The sequence below is a fragment of the Pithys albifrons genome, chromosome 1 (genome assembly GCF_047495875.1).
Source record: "Pithys albifrons albifrons isolate INPA30051 chromosome 1, PitAlb_v1, whole genome shotgun sequence".
Taxonomy (NCBI): Eukaryota; Metazoa; Chordata; class Aves; order Passeriformes; family Thamnophilidae; genus Pithys; species Pithys albifrons.
This window is the reverse complement of record NC_092458.1, coordinates 66257817-66274082: the sequence shown is the minus strand read 5'-3', so window position 1 is coordinate 66274082 and position 16266 is coordinate 66257817. Positions and strand designations below refer to the sequence as shown.

Sequence of the window (16266 nt, the reverse complement as noted above, 5' to 3'; positions counted from 1 at the left end):
TATTTCGTTGTGGGAAGAGCCTCAGTGCTTTGCATCTTCAGGGAGTTTTACACCACAGTAACTGCCAGGTTAATGAACAAGCACACAGTGTGCACGGAGATAAACAAGCTGATATCTACCAGCACATTTCTAAGCGTTTCTTTCACCTGTTTCCCTGCAGACCCTTTCATCTTCCTGTTTTGTTGGTGTGACACTGCATGTGGAAAGATTCCATATAACAAATGCTAGAAGGGGTGTGTACAGAGCTATGCTTATAAACACTATGCAACCTCAGAGCAAGGTAATCAGGCTCTGCTGTCTTAGTTGAGTGTTGGTAGGAGCAAAGCAATCAGGTTTTTCACCTCCTAAGTAGTTTTTCCCATGTGCCTGCATGCATGCTGGCATGCACATTTGCTGGTGTCTGCCTGCACACACCCCCGCCCACACAGGCACGAGTCTGAGGAAAAGGCTATTCCTGTAAAAACAGGAGCTGCTAATTCTCCCTCAGGTTTCTAGAGAAGCCCAGCACAGGGGGAAGGAGGGGTGAGAGCAGCTCTGCCTGTGGTGCATGGTGAGCTCTGCTGTCAGACCTGCTCATCGCCCAGAGCTCCAGAGATTTACACAACTTTGGAAAGGCTGGGGGTGGTTTATGCAACTAGACTTTAAGCTTGGCTTTATAAAAGGTCTGTGATGTGTGGAGTTGGCACTGACAGGGGCTCTGGAAAAGTGGTCTGGGGGAGGGGATCCAGCCTCCTTCTTAAGAATACATCAAGCCCTTGAGGAAGCAGAGTGTGCCATGTTTGAAGATGCAAAGATAATCACAGTGCTGGGAACCGTCTTGTGTTGCAGAGGAAGCCAAACAACAAGAGGAAAGCAGCATATGCTCCTGATTTCGCACAGGAAGCTAGCAGCACCTCCTGCCAAAGCAAGATAAGAAAACTCCCATGGCTTATTCTGGACAAGGCTGTGGTGATCAACCTTCGCTTCACACTGTCCTCACTCTGCTTGGTGGCCTGCTCCCTTTCCTAATGAGTTTCAGAGCCCTCACCTCTATTAGCACACAGCATGCCAAGCACAATAGTGTGGTGTATTTATAACTATCAACAGGGAACATTTTCCAGGGTAAGAGTGTACTTCATGTCACCTTGATGTATTTCACTGAAATCAAACTACAAACCAGCTCCAAGCTAAAGTCCTGCTGATGAAACCACTGGTCTCAGAAGAAAAGCTCTTCTGTTGTCACCCCAGTAATTTATAGCAGAGCATAGGAGCTGTGGTGATTTGTCCAATTATCCACAGGACTGGTTTGCCCCTGAGTATGACAGTCAGGTCTAAATGAAAGCCCCAGACCCAGCCTGTCCAGACACAACTTCCCCATCCAAAGACAGTATTGCAGTTTGCAGTTCAAGCAGTATGACAAATATCAGCAGAAGAGCCTCAGTCCCTGGGTCAGTTGGAAAAAAATTCATCTCTGTCTCTTTGTCTTCCCAGCTCCTCCCTTCCAATTCCTCCTGTGTGATGGCAGAGGCCATTGCAATGTTACCCCCTGTAACATTCCATTCAACTCAGCGTTCCCTTGGCAAAGCCTTGGGCAGCCCCAGTCACACTCTCATTCACTGAGGTAGTCCATTGATAGTATTTGTCAATTGCAGCAGTACTAGGAGCCAGAGGAAGCCATCCTGTCAGTAACAGTGCCCATTTTTTAAAGTGATTGATGATAGGCGTGATACTTTTCTCAGCATCATTTTTTTAAGGGCAGCAATCCATTCCTAGCAGCATTAGGGCAATGCTACTACAAATCCAAGTTGGGCTGACTCATATCTTTCAAGAAGCAATGGTGACGACACTAACATTAAGACAGGAACTCTGGGAATTCCTGGAATTGTAAAGAATACATAGGAACTGTTTTTAATTTGAAAGTTATCAAAAAAATATGAATTACATGTGTCTCGCCAGCTCTGTGCCTCAGCATCCAGCACTATGCAATTGGTAGCACAGGGCTTGTGTAGACACGTGTCCTTGGGAATAGTGAGTCAATTTGAAACAGGAAACAGAGTGGAAAAATAGTAGCAGGGATCATGCACAGTTTGTGAAATGTGTTTTATGGGAGGCAGGGGGAGAACATCTGCTGGGCCCCCACCAGGTTTGTCTGTGCATGTAAGTCTGTGGTTCTAAGAAGCCATGGTCCATGTGTTCCTCCTCTAGATCAAAACCAATCAGTTAGAGGTTGAAACACTGGCCCAAGTGCATTCACTGGCAAAGCTGTAACTGAGAGCTCATCCCAAGTATCTTCCCGAGTATGGGGGTTTGTGAGGCTAGGAGAAAAACTACAAATGGTAGAAACTGGATATATTTTACATTGTATATTACTTATTTGTTTATTTATAATTACTTAGGAACAATTACAAGGAAAGGCAAACAAAATCCTAGTGAAAGTGGTGCAGGTTCCTTCCTTCCACATCTCCTTATCCTCTCTGCTCCTCCCACTGTCATTGGTCCCTACTGCTTCTCATAGTACTGTCAGCACTTGCCCACCACAAGCAGATGGGATATCACCAGCTCATCTCACTTCAGGCACACTCATGACCCTGAGAGTGCAGCAACTCTCCATTGCCACTCCTCAACCTCTGCCTCCAGTGCAGGTGCAACTCGTGACCAAGGAAACCATGCTGAGAAACTATTCACTGACAAGCTGTGCAGTGGCTGGAGGATTTTTAAGTGTCCTCCATGCATTAGGCTGGGATGGGGCCCTGGGGAACTGATAATTTGCCAGAGGAAGGACTGAGTTCTCTTTTGTGGGATGATTTGTTTCCCCATTGAGTGGGATATTTGGAGAGTAAGGGGAGATCCCTGATGTCCGAAATGCCTCATCCTTCTTGTCAGCATCTTTGAAACAGTATGGCATATGTTGTATATTTCCATGGCTCTATCAAAAAAGAATTTGATAGCTACACACTGCCTCACTTGCTATTATCTACATGGAACCAGATAATGAGATAGTGTTTCTTTTTCCTACTCATTCTTTCCAAACATTATGATTTGCCCTGAACTACTCCAGTATGCTACCATGGAAAGACGAGTGATATGAGCTATCTCAAAAGAAGCAGTAAGATCAGCAGCAGTGTTACCTACCCCAACTTTCAACCCTTCATCAGCCCATGCTCACATTTCCACAAGAAAAAAAATCACTTCTATATCTGCACAACTGAGCACCCTGCAACACCAGTTACTCACAACAAAAATTGCAAATGATTGAGGCTGAAAGTCACCAAAAAAACCATTTTGCTTCTAACTTCTTTGGCAATATTTGAGACCACTGGTCATTAGGGAACATAGCATTTAAAAGTCATTTTTCAGGTGTCGGTACATCCTGAGGTTACCTGAAATTTTCTCCCGTTGTCTTAGCAAATAACTGGTATTTTGTTTCTTGACACACAATTTTCTGATTCACACTGCTTAACATTCTTCATGGACACAAAATACCATCACATTTCAGACAAACCTACCTTCCTTCCTTCCTTGTTATCTGCCTCCCTTCCCTCCTTTACTAGACTACAATCACTGTGACTCAGCCTCCACTTTCTCTGCCTCAAAGCAACAATCACATCCTCCACAGAGGAGCTGGATATTGGCTGGAACTATAGAATTATCCCTCAAAGCATGAGATTTCCATAAGTACCTAGAATGTCTTTCAGGGGAAAAAAACATCTGATGTTAATAGTCTGTAGTATAGTATGGAAGAGAGTCTTGTGATTTGGTTGAACAGAATCCTAAAGAGAAAGTCTACAAAACTTCTACATTCTATATGCAATCTCGCATTCTACTTTTTTTTAAATTCATGTTCCGTATATATAAAGTCTAATATATTGTCCAGACCCTTCTAGCATAAGTTCCTTTTCATGCACACTCACTTGTGATAGCTCACTTGACTTCTAGACCTTCCATCTATAACCTTCCAAGATCCATGTATCTCCAACACTTTCCTTCTCACAATGTCAAAATTCCCTTCCTTTCCTTTGCTGTCCTGACTGGATCCTCTTGGTTATAGAAAGGAGTAACTTCCTCCTAACCTATTTATGTAGTCCTTAATACTCACTGTCTTGCTGGCAAGCTGAAGGCACAATTTACACCCTTTCCATTTTCCAATGATTAGTTAAGGAGACAGAGGCTGTGTTTTTCAAGATGATTTGTATTTAGCTTCACTTCAAGTAAAGTTTTGAGAGCAACTCTGGGTTGACTGGAGTGAGGGACTGGAAGTGCAAGCAGAAAACAAGGAAGGGATGAGAAAGAATGGAGGGAAACATTTTTAAGGAGAGAGGGGACTTGATTAGAGGGAAAACAGGAAGAGAAAATACTGACAGACATGGATGTAAGACCAAGGATCCATCTACCCTATATCCTGTCACAACAATGACCATATGCAGATGGTTGGGGATGAGTAAGAGTAGAACTAACTTCAGATATTTCCTCCTAATACTCCCCCAGTCACCAATTATTATCCATTCAGAAACTTCCCACAATGAAAACTGTTTCTACACTTCAATGGGTTTCTCTTCCAAGACTTTGTGCAAACTTTTTAAACCTCCAAAATCCTCTGGCAAGGAGTTTTCACTGATATGCTGTCCACTGCATGAAGAACTGTATCCTTTTTCTGTTCCAAACTGTGTCCTTCTTGTCTTGATTTAATGGCCCCTACTTCTTGAACTGGAAAAGACACGTACAACTGATTCTCAGTCATGCCCTTCACAAGTTTGTAGATCTCTATCTTGTAGCCCACCAAGTCACCTCTTTTTTTGGTCTGCAGACACTTGACCTCCTTCCTCACTCATCCCTAGCACATTCTTCTCATTCCCTGAAAATTCTTTTGACCCTTTTTGATGCCACTCCTGGTGTGCCTCTCAGTTTGCTGCATCCTTTAAAATGAAAGGATCAGAAATGCTCAAAGTATAAATGATCTCAGTAATTTATGAATTTGTGGCATCATCATGGTGCTCTCTATTTTGGTCTTTATTTCTTTCCTGGCAACACTTAACACTTAATTTGCTTTTTGAGCTGCTCATGGTGATCACTTCCACAAGCGCATCTATCACAACACTCAGACCCCTCTTTGTGGTAGTAATGATCAGACAACAGCCTTTTTACACGCATTTCACATATGAAAGCAAGACTTTTTTATCCTGTGTGCATTGTGCACATTTATCTTAGGTGAATTTTGCTCTGACACTTTATCACTTGAATGCCCAGACTCATACCGTTCTGCATTTCTTCGCAATCAGCCCCTCATCCTTACAAACCTGAATAACTTGGTATCATCAGCAAACTCTGTCACCTCCTTACCGCTTTTTATGGGTTATTTCTGAACATGTTGACAAGTACAGACCCCAGGACCAGCTACTGAGAAACTTCACTGGTCGTTTCCCTACGCTGCAAGAACTGGTTGTTCCCTCTTAACCTCTGTTTTCTATTTTTTAACTGAATATATTTTCTGAGCATGATCTTACCTCACACGCCGTATCTGTTCAAAGCCTTCTGCAAAGGCTTTTTGAAAGACATACACATAAAAGGAAAAAGGATGCTAACCCAAGTTTGTATATTTTTGTAAAAGGTGTACTTGATCCAGTAATAGTCCTCCATTCATAATCACTCCTAAGCATACACAGAGTTTGACCTAGTGCCTTCCTTTGGCCCAGAGCCCCTGCTAGTGCAGGAGCAGGTTTCTGGCTACGGGCTGGGACGCCCCACTGGTTCGGACACTGCCAGCGTGCGGGGCCTCACTCACGACGTGCTGTCCCCACGTACAGCCTGTCACACACTTTATTTTATGTGGGCTGGGCCGCAGGGAGTAAAAGATCAAGCAGAAATATCCCACTAGCTCTGTGACCCTTATGTGTTTTTAATTAGGATGGGGTGTCAGACTGCACACAGTAAAGACAAGAGACCACCTTGTGAAAGCCACAAAAGGGTGGGGGGGGCAGGGAGAAGAGCAAGTGAAAAAAACCCCCATAGGCAAGTAAGAATAAAAGTGTGATATTTATTAAGCAGAGCATCCCTGCCCGTTTGGATCTTGCTGTAATCCTTATGTTTTAAGTTTGAGCAATGACAAAAAGTATAATGCTTTTTGGGGTTAATTTTTTTTTAAAAATCTGATTTAAAGTGATTTGAAAACTAGCAATTTCAAAATTTGAAAACTTAAGGTTCTGGTTCAACTAAGAGCCATATAGAAGTAAATTCTAGCTTAGAGAATAAATTCATCAGCATGCTACCCTGAGGACAGACTGGGGCAAACTGTACTTGGTGTGAAGCATGTCTTTGTCAAGCTTATGTAACAATATGTACATGGCAGGTCTGATTCATATGGCATTTTGCAAGCAAAATATTAAAAAACATTTCAGAATTCCATCATACTGACTGAAGACAAGGATACAGCCCTACTAGCTGTTTTTAGAGGAAAGAATGTGTTCATAAGCAAGCACTGACTTTTGGGTCCCAGTGGAAGTGCAGAATGAGATACTTCAGCATATTGCTTGTTCAGGCTGAAGTAGAACAGATGCCGTTTCACTCCTCTCTCTCTTTTGGTTTCAAATTCCCTGCAAGTCCACGCTGCTACAATGTACATTCATGGCAGTTCATCTGCAGTTTTATAAAGACATGTATAAAAACACAGGGTTTGGGGGTTTATTTCACACTACTCTATTTCCCCAACCGCAGCAAAATAAGGGAATACCTAGTGTAAATTTTTGGTGTACCCGTTAAGTACCTTTGCATTACTAGATTCCTGTAAGAAGATTTCTTGTAGTACAGGGTGAAAGGCACAAAGGCCACCAGCCAGATCCTCAGCCAGTGTGAATTTAGAGCTGAGGATCTAGCCACATGTCAAATGAAACAAAGGCATTTTAGAACTACCTGTTTATTAATGGCATCTGACCTACTTTTACCAGCTCTAAGGACCCAGACTTTCCCTTCCTGAAAATAGAAGGTGGCATGGGACACAAAACCAGTAGCTGTGGACAAACTAATGGGCATCAATGTTTGCAGACATTCAACAATTAAATTTGGGTTGTTCAGTACATTTCTAGTTAAGTACAATTAACATTTGTTCTTCATTTGTTCATTTTACATACCTCACTGATGTTCCAAATCTGGCTTCCCCTGATCATCTATCCAAGCACATCCTAAAGATTCTGCCTTTCAATCCCTTATTAATACACCAACATAACCAATGCACAAATGCAATTAGACTGTTATGCACACATGGTCTGCCTCTTCTTTCACTGAAGCCAGTAGGAGTCTGGCTGTGAAATGTCATCATGGTAGTTTCAGTCTTTTTGCATGTCTGCAGAAATTTCAAGGAAAATCTCTATTCTTTTCCTCCCAGAGATGTTCCTCTTCCTCCCTCTGCAGTGCTGGAGATCTATTTCTATAGAAATTCTATAGAAAGCTGTTTCTATAGAAAATCATTCATGTGACCCTGCCTTGACACTGCAGAGAAGTCTCCAAGGGAGGTGATATTCCCTTCTTAGCACTCTGTGTTAAATCACTAGTGATTTCAAAGAGGACACCCACAAATCAGAGTGCTGCAAATGTTGTGGTTTCCCAAAATTAGCTCTTTGGCAGCAGTACCAGCCCTGGAATTGCTGAACAGTCCTGGTTCCTGCTGCCTGCTTCTGTCTTCAGTTATTCAGCCCTTCATCTCCAATCCCACCATTAGGTGGTTTTATCATCAGGAAGAATTCTATCCTGACACTACAGTCAGGAAGGCAGAGAGTCATGTACTAATTTTTCCAATTTGTTTTTGTAGGCAACTTCATAACACCATTATGTTTCTCTCTACCTGAAGCACACACAAACACAGAAAAAAACCCCAAAAAAACAAAAGGAAGCAAAAAACCCACAGACTGATGTGATGGCAGGGTTGTAAAATAATAATCTGATACTCAGTTTGAAGCTAAACAAAACTGATAGCTCAAGGAGAGAGGGAGGCAGCAAGGTGATGGGACAGTTGGAACACTCATGGTAAAATTCAGTGTTGCATCTGTTTGCAGTTTCTGAGGGGCAGATCAGTCAAACCTTGGGCAGAGCTCAAAGATCTCTCTTGAACTGCCCACATAGAAACGTCCAGAGAGACAAACTGGCCCCAAATGACACTGCATAACTGCTGAGCAATAGCAGGATCACACATGCCCTTTTTGGCAATCTCTGCCAGGCCAGTTTAAGATAAACACAAGTCTGCTGAAGAGATTCAGGTCAAGAACCATTAACATCAAGCCCATTCCTGGCATGCAGGCACTTCTTCTGCAGCCTTCAAACTCATCTGTTTTAGGTGGATCCCAGCCTGCCTGGCTCTGGAGACCCTCAGCAAGCCCTGCAGCTGTCTGCCCCCAGACATCTCAGCTGACAATCCACCCTGAGCCAAAACCTGGACAGAAAGAACAGCTCCAGAGTGGTAGAGAAGAGGCCAGGGAGGCTGGTGGACACTGCAGGACAAGTGTCCCACCAGCTGTCCTCTGCTATATTCACTGAACAATTAGGGTCTGCCCAGCCTGGGAATGCATGTGTCTGCTGCAGAGCAGCAAAGCTGCAGTAACGTAGTCCTGGAAAAGAAGTTTCTCAATCTTTCAAGAAATATTTATTTTATTATTTTTTCTAATTACTTTTAACTTTATTTCTTATTGCATCATTCTACTGTCTTTTACCTGTCATCTCTAAATTTAATACCTTTGCATAAGATGTAAAAAACCCAGAACATTACCTTTTGCCCCAGACAGCTCTTCTTGACTCATCCATGTTTCCTTGATGGGGTGACCATCAGAAAAGAACCTTTCCACCCATCTATCTAGTTAGCTAGCTAGCTAACAAAAAGTTATTTAAGGGCAATAGAGTTGGTTTAAACAAAGTAATTGTAAGTGAAAATAAATAATAGGGAATTTTAATGATGTTGGTCTTTCCACATTTCAAAAATTCACATTTGTTGAGCAATCTCACAACTTTTTTTTCATTACTTTTAATTTGCTATGAGGAAACTATGGAAATTATTTTGTTTGGCCAGTCTCGTGTTACTGGCCAGAGTGAAGTAGAGAGAAAAGTTATGCAAATTGACTGCATCAATCACAAAGTATGAAACTATATCAGCTTTTAAAAGCAATGGAATTCATTGAGGTATTTTTAGATCGTTGAAACAGAAATATTGCCTCAAAAATAAATTGAAAGAAGCAGCCATATAACCTAATGGCTGCTGTTAAGGAGGCAACTGTTCTTCAAAAATAAAAACATCTAACATGCACTATGCATTATTCCCCAGCTTGCAGTGACACTATTCAAGTAATATGAAGTTAAACACATCTAAAAGTCTTGGAGCAAACGGATCTGTGCACTGCAAGGTCGTGGAGGCAACATCATCTTTTTACTCAGAGTGGCTGCTCTGTGACACGTGACTCAGAAATTTTGCTGGGAATCCCAACTGCCATTCAATGTGAGTGACAGCCTGTGAGGTTTGTTGACTTAAAGTACAAGGTACATCTGTGCACAGAAATAAGCACTACTTGAGCACAAACAGAACAACATTTTAATATTGAAAACCTGACACTGCGCAGATAAATATAAAAAAAATGCTGTAATGGCAGAACAAAATACATTTTTAATCTCCTTCATGCACCTTAAATCTGTTGTTTAGGCAGACCTCCCCTCACACAAAGAGGAAGGTATAATGAAATAGGTGGGATCAAAGAGTCTTGCGGTTCTTCAAGGCAAACATCTGAACTAGCACAGACATCAGCCTGAGCAAGACATGCCAGCTGCTGACTTACTCCACTCTGCCCCCTTCCTGGAACAGGAGACAAAATGTAACTACTCAGGTATTTCTGCCTTTCTGTGATAGGTAATTGTCATCGTATTATATAGAGGAAGTCATTCCACTCCTTTTTAGGCAAAGCATAACAAATGGTGTTCTCCAGACTGCTTCTTCAGTGAGTACTTTAAGAAGAAGGAAGGGGAGAGGGTTAAAGAGAATCGTCACAGAATAATTACAAAGCAATTTGGAAGCAAGTCTGGAAACAACCTTGTAACAGAGCCAATAGCTGATTCAAATTGTTACATTTCTACTTTGATCACCTGCTCAAACACACTCCTAATTAGCATTTAATGGAGTCTACAGATTAGCACATTATTGAACACCTGCTTGTGGGTATTAATTTCTCTTTCTGATGACACGCTCTCTTGTGCTGTAGTGCAGATCTGTGATTGCTAACAGAAGGAAATATATGACAATGGATGAGCACCACTTCAGTTCCCAAGGAAGAAACAACTGTTTATTCAGCACTGCACTAGGATTTCAATCCAGGGTATGCATAGTTGTACAAACTCTTGAAACTAGAAGACTGAAAATTTTTATATACGCCTTTCTCAATCTTCCTCTAGTTAAAAGATGTGTTTTCTTTTCTCTTACATTTATTTGCAAAAATAAATTAATACTCAGAATTTTGTGGCTTGCCCTTCAAAGACAACATACCAGACAGAGGAAATGCAGCCCTCACCTGTCCTCAAAATGGCGAATTTCAGGTTCTACCTATTCCAGCAGAAGGAGATTGCTAGTGCCACCTCTTGGTGAGAAGGACACAGAAAGACACACCATTAGCATAATCCCAAAGAAAAACATAATGGGAAAAATAGCATGTGCTTCTAGGAAATGCTGACCACTCTCTCACTGATCTTAAAGCATGTACCCCTAGTTTGAGATGTTTGTTGTAGTTAGTTAAATGGCATCTTGTACTCCTGCAGTTAAGCACATGCTTAAATATTTGTCTGGATTGGCACTAAATTCCAATTCTATGAAAGCATTAAAGAAGTGAAATCCTATGGAAAGTGGTTATTCTTCAACCAAAACTGATAAAATGTTGGTTCTTAAACTTTTGATAGGTTTTTAACTATCTCCATTGTGCTGTGATCCAAATACCTTGCAGGTATGAACCCTCCAAAAGTAGCTTAATGCTAATGTCATTGTGGTAGCTGAGTGTTAATCATTGAGTTTGTGTCAGGTTTCATGATGCAGGAAGACTTTTGGACAAATGAGTCAACTCATAATTGTAAGAAACAGAGTTCAAAAGAAAGCTTAAATATAAAAGAGGATTAGTTGAGCACCACATCAGCATCAAGTATGCTTGTATGATGTCATTTATATTTTTTACAAATTTTTAAATATTATCTGGAGAATCCTGGGCATATTTGGCTTGCTAAACTGAATTTATGACTCAGTGTAGCATAGGAAAGATTTGACCTTCAATTAATTAATTAATTTCAACAGAAGCCACACATGGGAATCACTATGCATGGAGAGAAACTCTTCCATGTGAAAGCATGTGAACTTTGCAAGACATTGTCTGCAAGGCTTCTCTCATGAAAATGAAAAGCAATTATCGCCTCTGGACCAATACTGCATGCATGAATAATAGCGAACTGTAAATAAAGCCAAATAGCAATACAAAAATAACAACTCTGTCCTCCATTTTCAAATAATAATGGAGAAAAAATTGCACTGTGATTACATGTTAAATAAAGAAAATACATTGATTAAAAGTATACAAACGTTACCAACTAAGCAATGTTTACAGCAAGCTTTATTCTCACTAAAAAAAAAGTAAATATTTAAGTGTAATAGTAAAGGAAGACATGCTAAATAAAAGTAAAGAAGTTGTCCTACCTTGTTTTATAATGGTTTTGTTTACAGGGGTACCACATCCATGTAATTTTAGGCTGAGGAATACCATAGACAGTGCATGTCAGCACTTGTTTGCTGTTCAGTAAATACAGATTGGGATCAGGGAATGATGACACAGCATTTTCGTATATCTGGGGTTTCACTGTAAAGGGTAAAAATTGAAAAGCAATTAAAATGAGCTCATTTCCAATGTATAGCATGATGATAAAAACACTACATTACTGCAGTGTGAGTAACAAGAAAAATCCCCAGGAGAACAAAGAAACCCAGCCATTCTAAATCAAGTCAGATGATGGTTAGTAACACATTTAATTCACCAGAACAAGTATGTGACTGTGGAAGACAGAAACCCTTCTAATGAAAACCAGTGTCCATCTCTGGATTCAAAGACTGGTCTGTCACCCTGCATCTGAGGCTTGGATTTGGGCCAATGAAAGTCAGTAAGAAAATCCACAAAGACCTGATCTGTGCACAATCAATGACAAGCTACCTGAATGAAAATCCAGCATTTACATGTTCAGGAGAAGCATGGGAACAAGTTACAAACTTACCATTTACCGTAAGAGTGACTGTAAGATTCTTTGACAAGTTCGACTGTCGTATGCTCAATAATATGGTGTAATTCCCAGCATCTTCCTCAGCAACATCCTTGATGATTAATGAATAGTCTTTAACTATGTACCGGGCACATTTTTCAGCAGCAGGTAGCCCATCTTTTAACCTGTTTAATAGAATTCCAGAAACCAAAATTTTGAAAATTACTTTTGCTTAAATCGCCTGTGTTACTTCATTTCACAACATTTCTCAATCTTTGGAAAAGGACTGAATTTATAGTCTGAGATTCTGTTTACCAGAGTCTTATCCTTATCCTTCTCTTCAAAAAGGATTGCTGATATGTGTAAAGCACTATTCTCTATATTAAAACTGATAAGGATTTGACAGGGCTCTATGGTACTTGAGAATTGAAAATCACAATTCTGTCTCTGAAGATGCCCAGTTGCTTGTGCCACCATTTAGTCTAGAAGACAACCATTTTGGCCAAGAGTCACTCAAAGAAATAAAGGTTGCATCATCCTGCACTGACCATTTCTCTGTGACCTCAGAATATATCCTGGGACAAAGGATTACAGTAGCCTAAGCACAGCTGTGATTTTAGGAAGAGGAAGAGTAAGTAGATTAGATAAGCACTTAAGAATCAGATATCTTGCTATCAAGTGAATGTTTTTAAAGATAACAGAAAATCAACATAGAAAGTACTAACTGTTGCTCACACACAGATTCCTGAAGCACTGCATTTTCCTTCAAAGTCTAAAATATAGCGCAAGGCACATTTAAATAAGTTGCAAAAAAGGCTAACATGACATTAGTAGAAGGGTACAACAGAGACTGACTATGATGATGGGCTTGATCAAAATGATTCACAGGTAAGTATGTACAGAAAACTCTTACTAATAGAGTAGCATGAAAAATCTGATCTCAGGACTATGGGATTTAGGCATTTCACTGTATCTATTTTACAAAACCACAGAATAGTTACAGCTGAAAGAGCCTTTAGAGATTGTCTGGTCTAATGCCCTGCACAAAGCAAGGTCAAAGGGTTGCCCAAGACTGTTTTCAGTATGGTTTTGGATATCTCCAAGGATGGAGATGCCACAGCCACTCTGGACTAGTTGTTCCAATGTCTGACCAATATCACAATGATAAATAAATAAAAAATTTTAATAATCTTTTTAAAATGTTTGTAGATTTTTTTATTTCAGAAGTTTTTGGATCTATATGTGTAGTCAATAAGTCCAACCATTAGAGAAAGAGAATATGCCTCATAAATGGCTAGCATTAGCACCACACCCACCCCTTAATTTTCCATGTGGAGCCATGATAAACAAAGCAACATGCTTGAAGCAAAAGTAATTCCTGGCTGTGAGTAACATGAACTCTCACTGTTCATGTATGTATGGTGTGTTTTCTTAATCAGTCTTGTCATAGAACCTTTGTTAATGTGAAATGAATTGAGCCAGAGCTACTGGTGTTTAAAATTATTTTTAAAAAAAGCCCTTGAGATCATGAATAGATAACATTGTTTTACATAAAAGTCATTTGGATTATATAAAGAACTGTTCAAAAGATTTCTTAGCAAAGTATACGTGAGACAAACTGAATGCTCCAGTCACAAAAGTAGATTTAGAACCTGCAGATCACTGCATAATAATACCAACCTCCGTTTTTTTTCTAATAGTGCATGTCTGTATGACTCAAGGCAAACAGTTACTTTAATGAAAACCTTCTTTTCTTTCTTTTACTGTTTGAAAAGCAAGTTTAGGTCTCATATCTAGATCTGAATGAAGCTGAATGCGACACTTCAGTCAAGGCTGCTAGAGATATTTAGCTGTAGAGTGTCCATTGATTTCAAGAGGAGACATATCCAACATATTTGAGGATCTCAATTTTGAACTTTTCAGATCTCCTTTTCTGCACTTGCGAAACTGACATAATGTTCTCACAAATTGTTCGAACTCCAGGCAATTCTGAAACTTCCAACAAAACTCTCGAATTGTAATGTCTCCAGTTTGCTGTCATTTCAAGGGGTCTTATTCATCTAAAAAGAGATCCAGGATGCATATGTGGAAGTTAACTGTTGTCCTACCATATAACCTCTGGAGAGGGAAATGCCTTCACTTTCATTGACAAACGATAGGATTTTCTTCCAGCTACAGCCTCCAGCGCAGTTTTCCTTCGATGTTTCAAATTAATGAACATTTTATCTTAAACAAAATAAAAAAGTGCATTGTATTACTGACTTTCATTCCTGCAAAAAGAGTAGCTCTACTAAAAAGAACAGGAATCCAAATAACAATTGTCTTTAATAATTTTGATTTTCCCACATGGCAACAGCAAGAATAGAGCCTAACTTCCCAGATCATTAAAATAGAAAAGAATACACAAATATACAAGAAACTGAGATACTGTTCCCAGGGCATGAATCTGCTTGGAGAAGATACAATCTAGCCAAATTCATATTGTGCTTCAGACAGACAAAAAGGCACAAGAGATAAAGTGGTTCGTGGTATGTGGGAAGCTGAACTAGATGATCAGATGACCTTTATACTCCTGCAGGCCAAGAATCAATGAATGTTCCAAAAGAAAATATTCTGCCAGAGAGGATTTAAGGGGCCTTCAGAGAAACAGCAAATAAAAAGGCAAAAACTGTCTGTATATTGGTAAACAGCTGTTTCATCAAACAAACAAATCTTTGTCAATTCACTGGAACAATCCGAACCTGCTGGAATTTGTTCTTTTCCAGTTGTTCCGTCCCATATCTCCAACTCTCTGGCAAGCTGATGGTTTTTACCAGAGGCAATAGAACACAAAATTCATACAACAGATTGGAAAATATCTCTTTTCCTGCCCTGCCAACTTGTGTAAAACAAAAGATTCAAAAAATGAAAATTTGTTTGAATGTCCCTTCGATAGTATCTATGGCGCAATATTTACCCACATTATGAATTGCATAAGGATGGTGAATATCTATTAAACAAGTGCAATATTTATTCACACTTGCCATGTACATTGAAAATAACATGCAGAAGAAAAATAAGTAGTTTAACTACACAACTCATGTTATAAAGATACAATCCTGATTCTGCAAACCTTTACTCACACAGGCTCTTTCTAATATGGGTATCCCATAGGTGGGGCTGCTAATGTGAATAAGAGTTTACAGGCTGACTTCAACAGTTCCAGCTTCTCTGACTTTAATTTTAATCTAAAACTCAATTTCTGACAGCTTCAGTTTATCTGTTTAAGAGTATAGTAAGTGGGCATCATGATTCATCCTAAGCTCGACTGGTGCCTGCTGTGAATGTAGCCACTGAAAAAAAGAGAGGCCCATGTAAGCTGTTTGTGTGTGGCAAGACACGGCTGTTTGAGTTGAATCCCTGAGGACTCATCATGTGAATGCTGATGTGCCCAGGAGCCGAGCTGATGAGGAGCATCTCACCTGGACTGGCATGGGGAGGAGTTGTTCCTGGCTCAATGGGCCCATGGTGCCTCAAGCCACCTGTAGGTGGATGAAGTCAAGGGGTGGATTTAACCGTGAACACTATTCTTAAGGTTATCCACAGTTGTGAAGCGTGTTTGCCATTGTGAGATCCCAGTGAACGGGGAAAAGAGGAGCTGCGGAACCCCCTGCAGAGAACCCTACAGATGCGGCGCCCGGAACCAGTGCCCGCAGTGCTGAGCGACCCACAGGAGCCAGAGCTGTCGCTGGTGGGGCTGCCGCCAGGGCTGCGAGCGAGCCGGGGGAGGCTGCGAGCCGTGAGAGGCTGTGAGACGTGAGAGGCTGCGAGCCATGAGAGGCCGCGAGCCGTGAGTGGCTGCAAGCCGAGCCAGGGCTGCGAGCGAGCCAGGGCTGCGAGCTGCCGGGGCTGCTTCTGCCTCTGCTGCTTGCTTGTGCTGCTGTCAGGGCTGCTTCCGAGGCTGCCAAAGCTGTTAGGACTGCTGCTAAGGGGGATGGGGCACATGGTGAACTGTAGTACTTCTGTGTGACCAAGGAGAAAGACATGAAGAGAAGCCTGTGT

The 16266-nt window shown here is 40.9% G+C and overlaps 1 protein-coding gene across 1 annotated transcript in view; it reads right to left on the bottom strand.

The window, feature by feature from the left end:
* Positions 1 to 16266, bottom strand: part of FLT1 (fms related receptor tyrosine kinase 1) — a 115561-nt gene that overhangs the window by 62983 nt on the left and 36312 nt on the right. The window contains exons 8-10 of the mRNA XM_071553300.1: positions 14334 to 14451; positions 12241 to 12410; positions 11672 to 11831 (exon numbers count right to left, since the gene is read on the bottom strand). Of these exons, the coding sequence (XP_071409401.1) occupies positions 11672 to 11831; positions 12241 to 12410; positions 14334 to 14451 (448 nt within the window). The remainder of the gene's footprint in view (positions 1 to 11671; positions 11832 to 12240; positions 12411 to 14333; positions 14452 to 16266) is intronic.